This window comes from Culex pipiens, chromosome 3 (genome assembly GCF_016801865.2).
Source record: "Culex pipiens pallens isolate TS chromosome 3, TS_CPP_V2, whole genome shotgun sequence".
In the NCBI taxonomy this organism is placed as follows: Eukaryota; Metazoa; Arthropoda; class Insecta; order Diptera; family Culicidae; genus Culex; species Culex pipiens.
Window position 1 is genome coordinate 37437809 of NC_068939.1, and position 20651 is coordinate 37458459.

The following is a 20651-nucleotide window of genomic DNA, read 5'->3' on the forward strand; positions in this document are numbered from 1 at the left end:
TCAAAAACGATCCGTTTTTGTTCTACTTCCGACGTTTCGATGTATTTGACATCATCTTCAGGGATTCTACAAAAACATTAAACATAGAAACATAATGTTTAATGTTTTTGTAGAATCCCTGAAGATGATGTAAAAAACATCGAAACCTCGGAAGTAGAACAAAAACGGATCGTTTTTGATTGATTATTTACGACTGCTAAGCCGAAAACAGCCATATTAACTGTCCCAGTCGAGATAAACGAGTACATATAAAATATTCCGCATTGAATTCAATTTAACGAATTTCAGCACCAAAAGGAATCAGCATGTGCCGGGTGTTGAGTTCTTCAAGCCACTGAAAGAATTTTCGATCTAAATCAAATGCGTTTAAAAATTTATATAATTTTGTGGTACAATCATTGACGTCCTAGTTGGCAATCATTGATTAATGACGATTTCCATAACTTTACAAGGAATGGGATAATCGTTACCAAAAAGTATCAGCATGTGTAGGGCACTATTCTAAACAACTTGTTAAAGGAATTTTGTCAAAATATTGAAAGCGACGCAAAATTTATATCTTTGAACGAAAAATCATGACAATGATGGAAGTCTTCACGTTAAGAGGGAAACTATTGTTCTTTTAGAAATCTACATAAACCCAGAAGGGTAATTTTTTCATTAAAAAAAATAATTTTAAGATTTCATGTTTTTTCTAACTTTGCAAGGTAATTTTTTAGAGTGTAACAATGTTCTGCAAGTTGTAGAGCAGACAATAACATAAATGTTGATATTCAAACAAAAGGGGTTTTCTTGTAATCATCAGGAACATTCAGAATTATTTTTGTCTGTGTACTTATAATACCTTACAAGAAACTTAACTTTTTTGTTGAAGAGCTGTGATATTATTTATGTGTCATCATTTTTTTTATTTGAAAATAGTTGTTTTATTTTACCGATAAAACATTATTTTATTATCAAACATCTGATCGTAATAAATAATTCAGGCATCATTTTTCGCTTGATAAAGAGTGTTACGAAAGGTCCAATTTAAGGTAGGGATATTTCTATGAATGAAGTTCCCACACCTGAGGTACAGAGATTTTGCTGACCGTATAACTTTCGTTGTTCGTGGTATGGATGGCCCAGTTCTGGCAATATTGATGACGTCGCTGAATTCTTCGGGCGGCTAGTATCGTAACTGTTTGATTATACTGGATTTTGAGCTATTTTTTATAATTTTTTTTTGCTGTTGGAACGCTTTTGCTTATTTCTTGTTTGAACCACCTATGTTCTTATATGTGCTTTTGTACTTGTGTTCAGGACAAAGGTGTGTAGAAAAGCAAAATGCCTTCAAAAAATTTTAATCTTTTTTCGACCACCATCCCACATGTGCTTTAGAAGCATACCAAGCGGTTGTTCGATAATAAAATAACCTACCAGTCCAACAAGATATGAGAGAATTGTTACACCAACCGCAATCCACGGTACGTTCACAAAGTTTAGTGTGTATTCCGGTGTAAACTGGTTCACGATGAGTCGCAATACGATAAAGTGCAACACGTACACACAGTACACCAGCTTGCCCAGGCTGGTCATTGCTGGGGAACTGAGGAAGGCACGGATTTTTCCTGATGGATTCCGGAAGCACTCGATGAAGCACACTGACTGTGCGATTACTGCGGCGTTCTGGTACAAGATGTTATGCAGTACCGTCAACCAAGAAGAGCGAGGGATTTCGTACTGATAGAAGAGAAACGTTGGAAGGTAAGCTGCTGCTAGAATAGGCACACACAGCTTTTTGATTACGCCAAACAACTGGAACAAATGGATAGCGTAAATTTTAATCATTCAAGCAGAAAAATAATAGTCACCATAGAATTGTCCAGATTAAGCCTGTGGTACTTGGTGTGGTGGTACAGATATCCAACGATCATTCCAGCCAAGTAGCTGTTCATGTTTGTGTAACTCGGTGTGTAAACATGATTAAACCATGGCTGGTGCATGAACTCGTATTGAGCATCACTGGAATAATTCAAATAATAGTCAACTGAAAACATTCCTTACCGGTAAACTAACCTTAAGCTGACCGGTGCGGCTGAACCCAGCCCTAGATAGTAGCTGATAACAATGGGAATGGTCAAAGCGACTATCGCACAAGTCCAAAGTACAGCTTTTGCCCTTTTTGGATACTTTCCCAGTGCCAAAAGTAGCAAAAGAGATGCTGAAAACAGCTGGAAATCGGCTGACAAATACCAACCATGGATGTTGCATCGTTCCTTACCAAATACTGCAAAATTGTTCACAAACAGCACACTAGCCCACCACTTCTTCCGACATCGTCCTTGCTCTTGAATGAGTGATTTGTACCCCACAGGACCCAGCTGTACTCCTGGCAACTCATCGCCCATCAAGGTAACCAACAAGCAGAAAAAGTATACCGGAACAATTCGAATTAACCTTGAGCGTATCTTTGTTCGGAAGTATCCATTCTGAAGGTGCGGTTTCTGACTCATGTCCTGTAGTACTGTAACGGCCAAAAGCAACCCGCCTATGACGAAGAATAGCTGTGCCCCAGTTGGAGATAAAGTAATTAAGTCGATCATCAGTGGAGTCTTCAGTATAGTTTCACTGTATTCCGGATTTCCAACAGGAATCACCGCGGTAACTAATATAATGTGTACGATCATCAGGTAGAAATTTGCACACACCCGTAGTCCGTCGATGTAACCAAAGTCCCGGTATAGCATACTTTTGGGCTGATCCGTCAATCGTGCCCAGTTGCGTCGAATCGAGAACGATGACACGATGATGTGCTCTGAAAAAAAGGTTTCAAGCTATACTTTGGTTTCCGACGAAATCTACCTATTAGTAACCTCTTGTTCGATCACCGCCAATCAAATCGACCACGTTGCCCACCGCGGTTAAACCGATCAGCATCAGAACTGTTGCGTAGAACGCGACGGTCACTAGTCCCGAAGTTTTCCTATGGCGCAAATCCAATTCGTCTCGAGTGGTGCAGTACTCAATCTCTGAGTACGCAAGCTTGCTGATGTTGTACTCATGCTCCAGACGATTGTTTACACATACGTTGATCAGCGTACCGTAGCGTAGTTTGAAGTTCTCCACGTACGTACCCCAGTGATCTGCTGGGAGTATGTACTGAATGGGTAAAAAGTTTTTTTTATCGTTGATTTTTTTATATTTACATTTTTATTTGGGTAATTCTCTACCAACTCACACGATTTGCGTGCAACTTTGTCCTTATGGGTAACTTTTGTCCCTGATCACGAATCCGAGGTCCGTTTTTCGATATCTCGTGACGGAGGGGCGGTACAACCCCTTCCATTTTTGAACATGCGAAAAAGACGTGTTTTTCAATCATTTGCAGCCTGAAAAGGTAATGAGATAGAAATTTGGTGTCAAATGGACTTTTATGTAAAATTGGACGCCCGATTTGATGGCGTAAAAAGTTTCAAAAACTCAGCCATTTTCCGTAACTCAACTGTAAACAAATTGGAACATGTCATTTTAAGTGAAATTTAATTTGCTTTTCGAATCTACATTAAATCAGAAGGGTCAATTTTCATTTAGAACAAAATGATTCAATTTTTTTAATTTTCAATTTGGTTTTATTGGTGAATAATCAAGATACAATCAGTTCTTTTGCAATTCATGACAGAGTTTTGGAGTTCCTTTCAGCTGTGTGTTGCATCATAGTCCATTTTGGAACAATTATTTCTATATCTATGGCACTAACAAGAGCAAGAAAAATTAAAAAAAAAACTTCCTAAAATTGCAAAGGAAAGGGGAAAGAAAGAGAAAAAGCTTATAACTAAATCACAGTATTTTATCCTTTGTAGATGTGCTTGATCATCAGCTCCCCAAGAGCTAGAAATTGCTCCGCCTTGTTACGGCAGGTCCGAAACCTCGACATCATCTCCCCCGCGAGTGCAAAGAACTCTGGCAGGGTGAAGAGATCTTCGCCGGTGACTTCTTGCTGGGCTGCATGGCCGCTACCGGCAGCAACCACGCTGGCAAACGATCGCCCCCAACCAGGGAGGAATGCTGAGTTGTCCGCGGGAACCGTACGCTGCCCAGCAGCCGGCACGGTTACGCTCGTACTTCGCTGAGGAGGGTGGGACACTGCTGCTATCTTCTTCCTCTTTACCTGCTCCTCGAGGTAATTTTTCCGTGCGCTGCATCCACGGTAGTTGCTGGTATGGTTACCTCCACAGTTGGCGCACTTGATGCGCGCCTTGGTTTGCTCTGCCTTGTCCCCCAGGTCCGCCTTGCACGGCAGTGCACACGCCTCAGAGAGGTGTGTTTCACCGCACTTCACACAGCGGGGCGGGAGGTTGCAGTTCCGCGAGCCGTGGTCGAATTTCTGGCAACGGTGGCATTGTGCTGCGTCCGACGGGTTCTTTGAGTAGAACTGCCAGTTTACTGCCAGTCCAACGCCTTAGTTCGCCGCAGGTCTTGAATTTTGACGGTGCCGCGATCGAAGTACAACAGGTACAGTGTGTGTGTACCTGTGACTGTTGTCTTCCGCGAGAGGACTTTTATGTCACGCGGCGTTATTCCAGCACCCGAGAGGTCCTTCTTGAGGTCGGAGATCGGGCGGTCTTGGTACCCCTGCAAGACGACCTTAACGGCTGTCTTCTGCACGGGGTCGAATGTGTAGAACTTGAAGTTTTTACTCTTCAATTTCTCCACAACCAGGTCGAAGTTCTTGTTGTCAAATGTGTAGACTTGCACTGACGACTTACCGATTTTCAGACAATATCCGAGGCCTTCCAGCAACTCGTCAATATCGTCCACCAACGTGTCCAAAACAAAAATTGGAGGTGGTCTACATTCCTTTGGAGAATTTTCTTCGTCGTCGCTCAGCATCTGGAACTCGTTCCTGATGGGAATGTTGGTGGATGTTGACGTGTTGGTCATGGCACCGGAAGTACCTGAACGAGTTCGCACTGGTGATCTCGGGACATATCCGGGATGAAGATACTTTTTGTCGATGCCTTCTGCGCTCACGCTCCCCTGCGCGATGGCGGTCGACACGGCGTTGGTTTGTTTACCTTTTTGCACACGGCCGGTAGACGAACTTCGCGGGGTTTTCGAGGCCGCACTCGAACTGCCACGGCCACGGCCGGCTTTTGGCATGCTGCAGGAGAAAACTCGCGGGTAATCACGGTAATTTACGGCGAAAAAAATCGAAAAAACGATGGAGCACTGAGCACATGACTGCTGCTTGCTCTCGTGCTTACACGGAGGATAACAAAATGTTTCATTTTAAAATGTTCGTGTTTTTTCTAACTATGCAGGGTTATTTTTAAGAATGTAACAATGCACAGTGGTACGAAACCGAAATCTAGCGTGACAAAATTGATAGCGGCCACACGTTAAGATTTAGAGCTTTGGTGTCTTCGGGACAAATGATCAGGGTCAATAATGGCATCTTTTGGTATGGTGGACATTAGGGTGGTCCAAATTTTAGGGTGGTTCAGAATTTTTATTTTGGCGGGATGACGAGATAGCGCTTTGGTGTCTTCAGAAAAGTTGTAGGTAACACCATTCTGAGCAACTTTGCTGAAGGGCACAAAGCTCTATCTTCAAACGGGAAGTTTCTAGAGCCATTTTTGTAATTTAGGTTGAGGTGTTTATGAAAAAATGAGTTTTTTGAATTTATCAACTCAGGCTTATGTTGTAGTGAGTTGGTGTCTTCTAGACATTTGAAGAGCTTATCAAAACACACATTTATCTTCCATGAGAGCGAAAATCGGACCTTTTAAACAAAAGTTATAGCCAAAATATGACGAAAAAGACGCCATTTTGAAATGTGAATAACTCGAAAAGGTGGTGGAGTTTGACCTCGCTCTTAGAAGCATCTGAAAGTACACATTCTAGAGTACATTTGCTGAAAATATCTCGGAGGTCTTTTTTGTTTAACTCATTTAATCTCAATTTGAAAATGAGCATTTTAAAATCGTTTTTTGCCCATAACTTTTGATAGAATTGGCCAAAATTTGTTTTTCAAGAACAAAAATGTTCATTTTGACAAGCTCTACAATTGTCTAGAAGGGCTCAAAAATGCACAAAATGATCCGCATGCAACTGCAACCACAAGTGGTTGTAAAAGAAGAAACAAGTTTTTACTGAAATATTTCAGGAATAAATTTAATTATTTTGTTGATTCCTGAAATATTTCAGTAAAAACTTGTTTCTTCTTTTACGACCACTAGATCATTTTGTACATTTTTGAGCCCTTCTAGACAATTGTAGAGCTTGTCAAAATGAACATTTTTGTTCATGGAAATCGAATTTTGGTCAATTCTATCAAAAGTTATGGGCAAAAAACGATTTAAAAATGCTCATTTTCAAATTGAGATTAAATGAGTTAAACAAAAAAGACCTCCGAGATATTTTCAGCAAATGTACTCTAGAATGTGTACTTTCAGATGCTTCTAAGAGCGAGGTCAAACTCCACCAACTTTTCGAGTTATTCACATTTCAAAATGGCGTCTTTTTCGTCGTATTTTGGCTATAACTTTTGTTTAAAAGGTCCGATTTTTGCTCTCATGGAAGATAAATGTGTGTTTTAATAAGCACTTCAAATGTCTAGAAGACACCAACTCGCTACGACACAAGCCTGAGTTGATAAATTCAAAAAACTCATTTTTTCATAAACACCTCAACCTAAATTACAAAAATGGCTCTAGAAACTTCCCGTTTGAAGATAGAGCTTTAAGCCCTTCAGCAAAGTTGCTCAGAATGGTGTTACCTACAACTTTTCGGAAGACACCAAAGCGCTATCTCGTCATCCCGCCAAAATAAAAATTCTGAACCACCCTAAAATTTGGACCACCCTAATGTCCACCATACCAAAAGATGCCATTATTGACCCTGATCAATTGTCCCGAAGACACCAAAGCTCTAAATCTTAACGTGTGGCCGCTATCAATTTTGTCACGCTAGATTTCGGTTTCGGACCACTGTGCAATGGTAGACAAAGTAACAAAAAATTTGATATATAAACATAAGGGGTTTGCTTATAAACATCACGAGTTATCGCGATTTTACGAAAAAAAAAGTTTTGAAAAAGTTACTTTTTGCGTTTCTCTTTGTTTCGTCGTCCGTGTCTATCGCGGGTGGCGATGAACGGCCATGATCGACAACGACCAACCTTTTTTCAAAAAAAAAAATCGTAAAATCGCGATAACTCGTGATGTTTATAAGCAAACCCCTTATGTTAACATATCAAAATTTTTGTAATTGTCTGCTATATAATTTTGTAGAACATTGTTACACTCTAAAAAAAAACCCTGCAAAGTTAGAAAAAACACGAAATTTTAAAATGATTTTTTTTACAAAATTAAAAAACGACCCTTCTGGGTTAAAAGAGATTTGAAAAATACTATAATTCCTTACAAATGACATGTTTCAAATTTGTTTACTAGTAACGAAAATGGCAGAGTTTTTATAACTTTTTTAGTGTTTTATTTTTGATGAAAAATAAGTTTTTTCGAAATTCTGAATACGTCATCAAATCGGGCGTCTAATTTTACATAAAAGACCCATGGCACCAAATTTCCATCTCATCACGATTTCAGGCTGCAAATTATTGAAAGACATCTCTTTTTTCGCATGTTCAAAAATTGAAGGGGTCGTACCGCCCCTCCGTCACGAAATATAAAAAAACGGACCTCGGATTCGTGATCAGGGACAAAAGCTACCCCTTAGGACAAAGTTTCACGCAAATCGATGAGGGGTCGGGGCAACTGCTGTATTAGTTGGCGTAGAGTGACCCATTTACAACCTACCTTGAAATTAATTTGAAATTTGGGCAGAAACAGCCGTTGACGCTGCTCTGTAGACATGTCCGCCAGCTCCCGTTGACAGTCCGAAACGCAAACTCCCCAATCCAGCAGATCATGACGAAAACTTGTATCGAGCCTTGGAGAATCCTGCTAATTGAAGATCTCACAATGACCTTCTAACATTGCTGTGATCAGTTAAATTACTTACAAACGACTGTCGCTGCTCGCTGAGGACCACCTTGACGAAACAGAACACTCCGGATTGGGACTTGCGTTGGCACTGGAAGTAGTCATCGTAACGGTACAGCGGTGGCACTATACGAGAACACTGGCCCAGGTGAACCAGAGCCACAACCAGGCAGCACAGTATCGAACGGTGCACCATTTTTTGGGTGATGCCTGCTACATCCGAGCGTTACTCTTCAACTGAACATAAGTTTTAACTGTTAATCGATATTGGATATAGGGAATGAAATTGATTTCACTCCACAAGTCTGGTTTGGTGAATTTACGTACAACATTTGAAGAAACAGGTCTTGTTTGAACAGCTGAAAATCATTTTTTCTGCAATGGAATAGTCCTAGATCGTTTTTTTTTTCAAGGCCGATAATGTTGTCAGCGAGCCAAACGTTGTTTTTCATTATTTAAGATTTTTGAAAGATCTTTTTTTCATTCAGGAAATATTGCTAATTTGCAAACTCACAAAACAAACAAAAAAACAGGATTGTTTCGGATGCAGTTAATTATTCCCACTCCAAACTAGCCACAATAAGCTTAAGCTTTATAGTTTCCTCTCTTTGGACAAACTAACTTCCTAAGAAAACAAACTAAATCAGTGGAAATACATATTGGCTATAAGTTTGCATGCCTATGGGTGAGCAGCGGTGCGACTTAAATCAGTTTATTAGGGTAGTTTAACTTAATGTTGGCATGCTGCCGAATGGCATGCACTGAACTTTAAGCCCTCAACTTTATTCGAAAACTGGCGGATTCACTCTAGGAAGCAAAAGCTGCCTATATTATACACTCTTCGGCGCTGTTATGTATATATTGCTAAAAGCTGTTCATTAATAATAATCGCCACAATAAACAACCCAGCAGCGGTGATTCCACAAAGTGTGCGAACCTCGACGGTCAGCTCTTCATCAACCGTTGACCTCGCCTGCTTCTTTCATCCCCGGTACCGCCGCCCAGCAAAGTGCCTTACGCCCCATTTGAAGTTGGCATTTTTGTCCGTCTTGATGTAAGTATGCACCGGCCCACTGACCCCAGTGGGTAGCTTCCTGGCATCACTGCTGCTGCTGCTGTCATAATCACGATCACGATATTGATCATCATCATCTGCGTCGTCTTCGTGGGGTCGTTTGTAATGGCGATATTGCATCGAATCAGCGCCGATGTTGCTGGCCACCTTTGCGGTAATTTTCGCAGCTATTGGGGTCCGCGGCAATTGGGTTGAAGTTGATTGAACTCCGGTGAGATGTTTGAAGCTTGAAGATCTCCCTGGGAAAGAACAACATGGTTTGGGGATCGATCATCTGAAAAGATCGGTTAACTTACCATTATTTAGCAATTGACCATCAACGGTACAAATGATCAGTACTCCAACTACCAATGCCATTGTCAAACTATTAATATTCATTTTACCTTTCAACGAGGGCTGTCTTTCCCAAACTGTCGTTGATCTTACACTAAAAAGACGTGCAACGATCAGTGACTGTAAATACTTCCCTTTCTTTAGTTATCAATTTCACTGCAGGGAAGGTGTTATCATCTCTTGCCTTAATAACCATTCCACCACAAGTTAACACTTAACTTAATAAAATGAAAAACTACATGCGCCAACAGCGTGCACCGCCAACGATTTGTAACTGATTTAACAGTTGGTTGGTTTTCCATTTTGTCCGATGACTTGCCCGAAGAAAGGGAAAATCAAATCGATGCAAAAGAAAAATCGCACGTAATCTCGACTGAAAGCACAACAAGCATCGGTCGGTAATTCATGGCGTGTTTGCAAAGTGGTTGTGCTTCCGTTTTTGTTGTTTTTGTTTTCACCAAACAAGTGGGTTAGGGTGCTGCGGGGCCAGCAATGGGGTCTCAGTATGGACATGATTGGGCCTGCCCAGCAGTTGGATGTAACAGATATTATGTCACGAAAGGAAATTATTGCTGGCGATTACGAATTGGGCTTTTTTGGGCAATGTTGTGGGAATTTTGGTAGTGACCCAGTATTCAAAATAAAATAAGAAAACATAGTTCTATGAATCATCAAGTTTCTCAAAGTTTCTTTGCATCATAAAATGAATCAAATCGAGCAAACAAAAACTAATGATTTTTTTTTATGAATTTTTTCACCTAAATTTTGATCATTGAAAAGAAGAACTCTTAACATTTTAGAAAATTTTAGGGGTTCGAATTTTGACTTGTTTTATGTGACTTTGCCAATGTTTTTGAAAATGCCATTTTTTAGGGGTCAACTTTGGCTGTGTTTTTTGCTAGCATTTCCTATGTTTTAAGTAAAAATAAGTATGCAGTATTTTTTGTAGTGTCCTGGACTATGCCTCTACGCATTTTTTACAATTTGAATGATAATGGTGCCATTTTATAGCAGAAAATGACAAAAACATGAAAAATGTAATAATAAGCGGTGGTAGAATAGACCAAATACTACTAAAAACAAACATAAACCAAACAAGTTATATGCAAATTAAAATACTAAAAATAAAATAAGAGAGGTAAAGTTTTTTGCAGAACAAAAGTTGCTTAAAATGACTTCCTAAACACAAGAAAATTAAAAAAAATGAAAAAAAAGTTGGGCAGTAGAGGGTTAAACTACTTTGAATTTCACACATCGTTCTTGAAGCAAAAAGCAAAAGACGAACAGCATTGTAATGAAAGTTATAGCATATCATTATGTAAATTTTTTGATACTCTGTTATTTTTAAAACATAATACGAATTCTAGTTCTAATTTAAATATGAGGCATTGCAGAGTTGAAAGCAACGCGCCTGCACGAGGTTTGATTCAACTAAATTATTGTTGAAATTAATCAACATTAAACTGAGTTGAAGAAAATCTTGATTTTCAAATACAGCGTCCAATTTCCTTGGGTTCCAAATTCCCGGGAAACGGGAAATTTTCAATAAATTTATCGAAAATTGTTCTGATCTTGGTTCTGATTAATATTCTTCAACAAAATTGTATAAAATAGCAACTTAAATGATCAAAATAAGTGCGATGGTCAATTAATGCCTTGACCGCTTGCAGAAAAAAAATCAAGAAAAATCCGCACACACTATAAAAAAATTATTAGTATTTTTTGTGCAGTATTGTATTTCTAATCACAGTTTTTGGACAGCGAGTAAAATGAATCCATGCTTCAAAACCATAGAATTGCTATTAAATATGGCGCTGTGAACAGTTTGAGAGAATATGGTAAAGAATAATATTGAGACGACGTTGAAATGAAAAAAAAAATCATGAAGAAAATAGGGATTTTTTTCCAGAACAAATCTAACTTGTTTAAGCTCATGAATGAAAGGATAAGCATTGAATTCACCTTAAAAATCTGCTTTTCACTAGCAACATCATTTTCATGAAATCAAAAAGTTTTTCTCAAAGTTTTTAAATATTTGGAGCGAGATTTTGAAATATGTTTCCTTTTTTTGGACACCTTCTATATAATACGAAGTAGTTATTTAATGATTCAGCGTAGTAAATGACTTCGGCTAAAAGAATTTTCATAGCAATAAAACTAGTTTAGACGCTACACCCAGAACTGGGCATCGGCATACGAGAGGATAAAGAGCACGGTTCGAAAGTAAAATCGTACTGTGTGCGGACGGAGAGGATGAATCCCGAAATTACCTAGAGTACTTTACTCTTGGGTTCATCTTCAAAAAAAGTTCATCTATCAAAAAAAAAAAAAGCACCGGTACTGAGATTCGAACACAAGACCTTCGGCATATCGAACCGTGCCTTTGCCGTGTGGGCCACCATGGTTCACTAAGAAGCGGTCATTTGTCCATATAAGCCACTCAATTGGATGAACTGTTTCAATGAATTAATGAATACGCGAGAGATCTTTACTCACGCTAAAAAGTACTTTCCTCACGTTTCTTTTCGGGAGGACTATCCCCTCGGCCTTTAACTTTGGGTGTGGTTCATATTGAAACCTCTTACGCCCTTGTTAGCTCAAGTGTAAATTCTTAACATTAAACTGTTAACACTTTTAAACAAATTAACATAATTCTTTTTGCACATGATTATTTTTGAGACATCAAAGGTTTTTTTCAATTTTCATCCAATTGGGTCCTAAAATAAAGCTTAGATTGCTGATATTAATTTTTAGAGCGATAAAGCTTATTTTTCTGAGTACATTGACCCTTTGTACGACCACAAAGAGTTTAAAATGGATTTTTAAATCAATTTTGAAAAATTAACCTCGCGGTCCTTCTTGACAGAAAAGTTCCTACTTGACAGCTCGTTCCAAGAGGACCATAGTTAAAAAAAACGAAGTTGACTTTATAGCTGTCGGCCACCATTGCTAGTACCAACCACTAGTGTCTTCCTTTTTATCTACAAGGACTTCGCCGCCCTGGGCTCCTAAGTGTATGAAAGTATGGCACGGAGCGACGGCGCCGAATACCCATATTTACACAAAGAATTTTGGAGCGCCCGCCGCGGGATTCGAACCGGCGACCTCTGGATCGTGAGTCTAGTGCGCGGTCCGATTGATCCACACGGGCGGGACAGAGGAGGACCATAGTTGATCCATCGAAAAAAATGTTGTCTTGTCATAATTTTTTTTGCATTAAAATGAAAAAAAAGTGATCAGAAATGGTTTTTGATCGTGTTTTTTACCGTTGTACATAAAAATTTACAAATGGCTTTAATACTCAATTTGGCCATGGCAAACAAAATCGTAAAAAAAAAACTTTATTTTGGTCTTGGCAGAAAGGGGTAACTTACTTTCAAATTTTCGTTTAAAAAACTAACCAGAATTTTAAAAGTTAATTTCATTCCAAAATATCGTAATTTTCGATGCCTAACGAATAAACTGAATTGAATAAAATATTACTGAGTTTTTTTCTTTACTATTTTTTGTAAATTTAAAAAAAAATGTGCCAAGAAGTTAGGAAATGTATACATCCGTTTGAATTTCGGGAATTCCCGGGAAATTAACAAATTTCCCGGGAAAGCCTTTTGTTGTTGTTTTGAAATCTATTTGATTTTCAAATCAACATTTTTTCCATATTTTTCTGCATTTTAAGAATATTTCAGAAAACTTGTTTTCCCGAGTGCCTAATCTCAGATATATAGCATGTTATCTCAACCCAGTCGACTAAGATTTTTAAATCTAAAATAAAAAAAAAAAAACTTTATAATTTAAACAAGAGTTTTCCAGTGGGATTTTGTTAGTGGGTACCCTAATGACTGCTAATAAACATAATTTATCTCAAATCGATCATACCTTTACCAGCGTAACCATCAAAAATCTTAAATTCAATTATCTTCGGAACTAATGCTGCGGTTTTTGTTCCGCACGAACGATTCAAAGAAATATTTTAGTACCGCCAGTTTCAACTATCAGCTTTTATTGTCTATAAATTCGATCTCACATCAATCGCCAACTTTCAATCTTTGTCCGATTGTCACCGAATCTTAATCAACTACCCACTAAGTTTCTCGTACCAATTCTAAACTCGAAATGAAAGTTCCTCCCTTCGCGCCAATCGGGAACCACTCCGACCTCCCCAGCTGCAAGTAAGTGCTAATTACTGCACGAGTCCGAAAAAAACAGTGTTGCAACAGCAGGGTTGCTCCCCCAATTATGGCCTTATTAGTGGTCACCGCCTTCCCGCGACCCCGGTGGCAGCCAACCCTGGGCTGGGCGTTGGGCGCGGCCCTGCTGCTGACCAGCGGAGTGAACGGTGGCTACCCCCGTGACGTCGAGTTGATCGAGCCGGTTACGGGGAACCTTAACCGCAACGACCCACCGCCAAAGGTTGCGCGCGGCCGGCACCACTATCCAAGTTACGTGAAAGGTCAAGACCCGGTCGAGGAGTACAATCGCCGGAGGTTGCACGTGGACACCTCGCGGTACTTGAGCGGTCACCGGGAAGCCCCCTCGCACTGGGATGGCCACCGGCAGCTGGAGGCCGAGGGACGGGCCCTTCGGGAACGGTATGGACGGCGTTCGGGGGTTAAAAGTGATCGACTGCAGAGGCAGAAAAAAGTGCAGCATCGTGAAGGGGTCGATCGAGGCAGGGGTGTGAAAGGTCGCCAGAAAGTGAAAGATCCAATTAAACGGCGCGTTGGACGGCGGGTGCAGTTGGATATGGATGCTCCGAGGAGGTACGAGGAGTCGGATCCGCACGTGTTCTCGTACGAACGGGCGGAACCGGTGGTAGAGGGGGATGAAGATTCTGGAAGGCAGGCCAGTTTACCGGATGATGTAAAGTTCTTTCAGTGAGTATTTGGCAGTTGTAGAATAGAATCGATCACAGGAAAAAAAACAAGCTTTTAATAGGGATCTCTACTGCGAGCAAAAGTCTCCCCTGGAGTTGGAGTTTGGCCATCTGTACGAGACTCAGGATGGCTGGGAAGAGCGGTACGAACGTCAGGATCACAAGAATCATCGACACCAGGGAAAAGTAAATCAAGTTTGGTTGAATTTTCAAAATGGCTTATCATTGATCTTGCTTTGTTTATGGTAGCTGCACAATATTTATTCTTTTTTTCAAATTTAACTCAATTTCAAATTGAACATGATTTTCATAATTTTATTTCATACTTTAGAAACATTGTCTTCAAGAAAAAAAAAAAAGTAGTTTTGAACATATTTTGAAGCATTTCTAAAAAACTTTGAAGAAAACGAGTTGTTGTGTTTTTGCTTCCTGGTTCAGCTTTTTTGCACACATTCGATGTTTGTTTTGAGGCATAAGCATTTTGACAGCTGAAACTATTTCGCATATTTTCAGGCTTCAGAAAACTTTTTCACAAATTCGATGAGTTAAACTAAAGCCAGCATCTCTAGCTACCGATAAACACTTCAGGTTTTGTAAAATAGTTATATTTTTTTTAATCTAGTAAGTTTCAAAGATAAATACCCAAATTGTTCACGAAATACCGTATTTTTTCGAAAGTACTCAAATTTTCATAATTTGTAATATGAGTTTCAAACGATGCCAAATTTTGCATGATTTTTTACTTTATTACAGTTTTTTTTTAAACTCTAATTTTTTTTTACAAAATACAGTTTCTTCAAAAATACTTAAATTGACAAAATTTGCAATATGGGCACCAAACTAAGTGAAATTTTGTATGCATTTTCACTCAATTAGAGTTTGTTTTTTAGTAAAAACCTAATTTTTTTTCAAAATACCTAAAATTTTCATAAATTGCGATAAGGGTATCAAAAGAAGTGGAATTTGTTATGCATTTTCGCATTATTACAGTTTTTTTACTAGAAGAAAATTTCACAAAGTACTTTTTGAAACTTATTAAAATTTTCAAAATTTGCAATACGAAGCGAAATATGGATGCATGTTCACTTTGATTATTTTTGTTAAAATACTAATTTTTTCACAAAATATCGTAATTTTTTTAAATTACTTCAATTTTTACAATTTGCGATGTGGTTGATACCCACGAGGTAAAATTATATATGAAACATACATAATTTAAATATATGTATGAAGCATGCTAATTTACGCTGCGTTTGTAACCCATATTTAAAGCTACCAACTGTACGGATTTTTTCCTTACCGTACGGATTTTCGACCTTCTCCGCAGATTTATAACATGCCGGAATTTTTGTACGGAATTTTTTGCATAATACGGATTTGTACGGAATTTTAGCAACTTTTTAAAAATTTCATTGCTTTTTTGATTGGGCCAAAGCTTTCTCTAATTAGATATTTTTATTTAACTGTCAATTTTATTTAAAAGGGACAACTTGCATAATTTTCCGGGTTTTCCTCAGTTCAAACTTGATTGTCAATGATTGTTCTTTTCAAATTCCTTACAAAGCATATTTATTAAATAAAAGATCAAATTTTGGCTTGTGGCAACCTTGTGTTGTGCTTGTATTTATAGGACCTCTAGACATGTTTTCATGAAAACACTAACAACGATATTATTCGTAAAAGCAAACTTGACATTTCGTAAACTTTTAAACGTTTAACAAAAATATTTTTAATTCCCAAATTCCAAACTTATCTAAATAATTCCTTGACAGTTTTTGTTATACCATGGTGTCATATCGGTAAAGTATACGGATTTTGGCTCAGCAAGAGTTGGTAGCCTTACCCATATTGCATATTTAGATAATTTCAATTTTATCGAAAAAATACGGTATTTTGTGAAAACTATAGTATTTTCCGAAAAAAAAACTCTACTAAAGTAAAAAAGCATACACAATTTCTTTTCGTTTGATACCCATATTATGAAAATTTGAGTATTTTCGAAAAAATACGGTATTTTGTGAAAATTTTAGTATTTTCTAAATCACTCTAATTAAGTGAAAATGCATACAAATTTTCGCTTCGTTTGATACCCATATTGCAAATCATAAATTTTTTGGAATTCTCAAAGAAATACGGTATTTTGTGAAAATTAAAAAAAAATCAAACCACATTAACGACCCGGGTCTTTTGTGGTCTCTATTGCAAGTTTCTGCTCGAACCTAGGAGTCCGAAGGCTTGAATGGGGAGGGCACCCAAACCTCTTTCTAATCCAAGGAACCTTCCACCCCAGTGTTTGAACTGACGACCTTTGGATTGCGAGTCCAACCGCCGCCAGCGATTTTACCGGAGTAGGCTTGGTTTGGTGTGTTGTTTGTACTTATGGCATGGAGACGACTCCTACACCTGGAATGACTTAACGGCCTAACAACCAAGGCCGGGACCGACATTTTACTTCCTCATCCGATGGAAGGTTGGAGCAGATGGGAATCGAACCCAGAATCATCCGCATACAAAGTGGACAGCGTAACCATTCGGCCACGCACTGCCGAAAATTTTAGTATTTTCCAAAAAAAATACGGTATTTTGCGAAAATTTTAGTGTTTTGAAGAAAAGCTAAAATAAAGTGGAAAAAATTACAAAATTTTGTTTCGTTTGATACCCATATTGCAAATTTTGAAAATTGTAGTATTTTCTAAAACCTACGGTATTTTGTGAACATCGACGATAATATTATCGACTAACACTTGGGTAAAACAAAGCAGATACTAATAAATCACCCACTAACGCTTCCTCTTTCCTGCTTCAGCTACCTTAACTTTTTCGGTGACGGTTCGTTCAACGCCGGGTCCAAACGTGGCAACGATCAGCACTACGTCGAACAGCACGAGCGGGGATCCCGCGGGGCCGGAATCTTTCAGAAGCGGGTATAATGTCTAATTAATTTTATGTAGTTATAATTGCACTTAGTTCTATAGTACCAGAGGTTAGCTACCAGATCAATAACATTCATTTTCTGTTTCAATCCAGGTCAAGTGGGCCGACAAAAAGGGCGGATTCGGCGAGCACTATTGGGATTTGAACCACGTAACGAGCTAGAATCTACAAGTTGCTGGAGAAGGGCTCCTGAACTAGATCATGGGCTAAAGATTGCATCTGATAAAAGTTGGAAATGCAAATAAATAAATTAATTTTAAACTGTGTGTTGATGGGTCTAACAAAATTAAAGGTGTGACAATTTTAGCTCATAACAGTCTATCTCACGCACAATAAAGCCTCAAACAGTGAACGTACTGTCCAGTCTAACCTCAAAATCTCCCTCCCCTCCAGTCTTGATGGATGCGATTAAATGTCAAGAGCGACAGCAAACTAGAAGCCAAACCCGAGTGAATATCACCGTCCGCGTGTGACCGTGGCCAACACAGCAAACGCAACGGTAACAGGGGAACCAGCCCCCAAGTGACCTTCTGGGTCTCTGCGAGGGAGAGGGTGCTCACTATTTACATTGAATCCCTGTCACAATCCCACGCCACAGCGAACAGACCCCGCAGCTGGTTGTGGTGGTGGTGGCTTATTCTAAATCAGTTTGCGGTGACTTGCGAGAATTGATTAAGTTCGCGTGCCACGCCCGTGGCAATGATGCCGCTGGGGCGAGACCTTGGTGACCTTTCGATTTCAGATTGGGGGACTTGTTTTTCGAAATTTTGCAAGTTGTCTGAGATCGATACTGCCGAGAAAGGCATAGTTGTCCCAACTGGATTTTGATATTTTTTTAGAATTTTGTCAGGATAGGCCGAAAAAAATGTTACCGAATGAATAAAATGCTTTGGATACACTTGAACCATTACTAATTTACAAAATATTAAACAAAATTAATATTCAATTTATTTAGTTTATCTTGGTGACATCAAACTATTGATAAATTAGAGGAAAGCAATAAAACTGATTGCATTCAGGTTGGCCAGATTTAGTTATTCCCATCCTAAGCTTTTATTTGAGACTAAGAGAGCCTTTCTTCCTAAATAACTTTCTATATAATTTTACTTTTAGTTAATATGAAGGTAATGCTGACATGCTTTAAAAATGCGAAATGATGAATCTCTCGTAACCAATTTTCAATTCCAATTTCAGTATGTTACATTTGCAAATTAGAGATTTAAACAAACTTTCGTCTAAGATCAATTTATAAACCAGTAGAGGGTACCGTTTTTTACGTATCTCAATCTAAGAACGAAAATATAACCAGAAAATCACATTTAATTAAAAAAATGTCAAACTCAACAATTTTCCCATAATATTATTATCGTAATTGCACTTCACCCAATGAATTTTTCTTAAAATTTTGTCTATTCTTTTTGTTCTGGATTTTTCGAACGAAAATTGAAGCTCCACTTCAATATTGGCTCGCAAAATGAAAGACAAAAAATACAGTCCAGACTCGATTATCCGATGTTTCAATTATCCGAAGGTTTGTATGGGACTTCGGACAAGCGAATCATGACCAAAAAAAATCTTTTTATTTATTTTCATGCTTTTAACTTCAAATTCGAGTTCTGCGACCTCATTTTAGTCAAATTTGAATATTTGAATCCCTTTTAAGTAAAAAATCCTTTTTTTTCTATATTTTAGCACCGCCATTTTGGCTGCCATCTTGGATTTAAAAATTCTAAATCAAAAATTGGACAACGAAAAAAATTTTTTTTTCGTAATTCGATTATGAAATTTTTCCGAGGCCCTCGGAATCGTAAAGAAAATCCTATGCTGAAGTGACAAAAGAGCAATTCTCTGAGATTTCGCTCATTCGATTTTTTTTGTATTTTTCAATCCGGCTGAAACTTTTTTGGTGCCTTCGGTATGCCCAAAGAAGCCATTTTGCATCATTAGTTTGTCCATATAATTTTCCATACAAATTTGGCAGCTGTCCATACAAAAATGATTCATGATAATTCGAAAAACTGTATCTTTGGAAGGAATTTTTTGATCGATTTGGTGTCTTCGGCAAAGTTGTAGGTATGGGTAAGGACTACACTGAAAAAAAATAAAAAAATTGGGTGATTTTCAATTTCCCTTTTTGTCATTAAAACTTGATTTGCAAAAAAACACTATTTTTAATTTTTTGATATGTTTTAGGGGACATCAAAAGCCAACTTTTCAGAAATTTCCAGAATGGGCAAAAAATCTTTGAACGAGTTATGAACTTTTTAAACAATACTGATTTTTTCAAAAAAATCGAAATGTCGGTCGCAAAAATTTTTCAATTTCATTTTTTGATGTAAAATCAATTTTACAATCAAAAAGTAATTTAGTGAAATTTTAATAAAATGCACTGTTTTCAAGTTAAAGCCATTTTTAGGTAATTTTTAAAGCTAGTAGCAGATATTCATTTTTTTAAATAAATTTTTAATTAAATTTTTTTAAAACAAGACTAACATTTCAAAAGGGCCAAACTTTCAATATTACACCTTTTTGAAATGTTAGTCTTGATTTAAAAAAAATTAAAATATTTTTTCGAAAAGATCAGAAAATTTCACGATTGTTTCATATTTAAACATTGAAATTCAGACCATAAGTTGCTGAGATAACGTCATGATTCGAATTCCCGGACGCTTCGAAACCCGGACACTTCAACTTGTTTTATCAATTATTTGGATATAAGTTCGCATTATGAATGTCAAAACTGTGTTATTTGATGAATTCTAACATCAACTTTCATTTAAAGTTTGTTTGAACGCTGTAGTTAATGCCAAAACAATTAAATTAAATAAAATTATAAGTTTACTAAAAATGCGAAACATTTCAACTGAAATATTTCATAGACGTCCGAAGCACCGGGAAGGCCAAGCAGAAATTTATGTTTTTGATTTACTTAAATTCTAGCAAATTTTTATATAAGCTATCGATTGTTTTGATGTAAACAGCTTATTTGAGACCTAAAGAATGGAATTCACTAACATTCCAGTCCAAATTTGTGCGATTCATAAGTAAAATCGAGTGTCCGGAATTCGAAGCAAAAGTGTCCGGATTTCGAATCAGCTTTTAACAGTGTCCGGGATTCGAAGCACAATAAGTCATTTTAATTTTCAAATTCTGATGAAAAATTGTTAGAAAAGACATATTTTGCATGCATTCTCTTGAAACTGACTATTTATACTAAATCTTGATGATATTTCTACATTTCCAACTAATTACATGATTTTTTGCCAGCTATAACAAAAATAATATGATACTAAGTGTCCGGATTTCGAATCATGACGTTATTGACATTAGAAAATGGTGGACTGTTTTGGTGAGACTTAGAAAACATCAATTTTTCGGTTTTTAAATCCAATATCTCAGCAACAAAGGGTTTTATCAACAAAGTTTGAAAAAGCAAAATATAGAGAATTTT

At 37.8% G+C, this 20651-nt stretch overlaps 3 protein-coding genes across 5 annotated transcripts; 1 reads left to right on the top strand and 2 right to left on the bottom strand.

Moving 5' to 3' along the window:
• Positions 1-1062: 1062 nt before the first annotated feature.
• On the bottom strand, positions 1063-8203 carry LOC120415793 (nose resistant to fluoxetine protein 6-like). The gene is made up of 6 exons (XM_052709867.1): positions 8005-8203; positions 7800-7946; positions 2856-3141; positions 2059-2797; positions 1854-2004; positions 1063-1797 (listed from the first exon to the last, which is right to left on the bottom strand). Exons 1-6 carry the CDS (start codon positions 8179-8181, stop codon positions 1333-1335), a joined length of 1965 nt encoding a protein of 654 aa, XP_052565827.1. The 5' UTR covers positions 8182-8203; the 3' UTR covers positions 1063-1332.
• Positions 8204-8444: 241 nt separating this feature from the next.
• On the bottom strand, positions 8445-9996 carry LOC120415767 (uncharacterized). The gene is made up of 2 exons (XM_039577375.2): positions 9357-9996; positions 8445-9299 (listed from the first exon to the last, which is right to left on the bottom strand). Exons 1-2 carry the CDS (start codon positions 9436-9438, stop codon positions 8968-8970), a joined length of 414 nt encoding a protein of 137 aa, XP_039433309.1. The 5' UTR covers positions 9439-9996; the 3' UTR covers positions 8445-8967.
• Positions 9997-13333: 3337 nt separating this feature from the next.
• LOC120415807 (uncharacterized) lies at positions 13334-17433 on the top strand. Of its 3 annotated transcripts, XR_005605267.1 has the most exons (4): positions 13334-14267; positions 14329-14452; positions 17073-17190; positions 17294-17324. XR_005605267.1 is itself a non-coding variant. In XM_039577432.1 (3 exons), the coding sequence occupies exons 1-3, from the start codon at positions 13630-13632 to the stop codon at positions 17360-17362; spliced, it is 831 nt and encodes a 276-aa protein (XP_039433366.1). In that variant the 5' UTR covers positions 13334-13629; the 3' UTR covers positions 17363-17433. The 3 variants fall into 3 exon arrangements, 2 of the variants coding, with proteins under 2 accessions (XP_039433366.1, XP_039433367.1); XM_039577432.1 differs by lacking the exon at positions 17073-17190 and having other exon boundaries at positions 17294-17433; XM_039577433.1 differs by lacking the exon at positions 14329-14452 and having other exon boundaries at positions 17294-17433.
• Positions 17434-20651: the final 3218 nt, after the last annotated feature.

Excerpts from the sequence above, each read along its gene's own strand:
- LOC120415793 (XM_052709867.1), bottom strand. The coding sequence starts at position 8,181 with ATGGTGCACCGTTCGATACTGTGCTGCCTGGTTGTGGCTCTGGTTCAC. Across the intron at positions 3,142-7,799 it reads AATTTCAAATTAATTTCAAG|TACATACTCCCAGCAGATCA; the intron begins GTAGGTTGTAAA and ends TTACCCATTCAG. Across the intron at positions 2,005-2,058 it reads GCCGCACCGGTCAGCTTAAG|TGATGCTCAATACGAGTTCA; the intron begins GTTAGTTTACCG and ends GAATTATTCCAG.
- LOC120415767 (XM_039577375.2), bottom strand. The coding sequence starts at position 9,438 with ATGAATATTAATAGTTTGACAATGGCATTGGTAGTTGGAGTACTGATC. Across the intron at positions 9,300-9,356 it reads TGGTCAATTGCTAAATAATG|GGAGATCTTCAAGCTTCAAA; the intron begins GTAAGTTAACCG and ends GTTCTTTCCCAG.
- LOC120415807 (XM_039577432.1), top strand. The coding sequence starts at position 13,630 with ATGGCCTTATTAGTGGTCACCGCCTTCCCGCGACCCCGGTGGCAGCCA. Across the intron at positions 14,268-14,328 it reads GATGATGTAAAGTTCTTTCA|GGATCTCTACTGCGAGCAAA; the intron begins GTGAGTATTTGG and ends AGCTTTTAATAG. Across the intron at positions 14,453-17,293 it reads ATCATCGACACCAGGGAAAA|GTCAAGTGGGCCGACAAAAA; the intron begins GTAAATCAAGTT and ends GTTTCAATCCAG.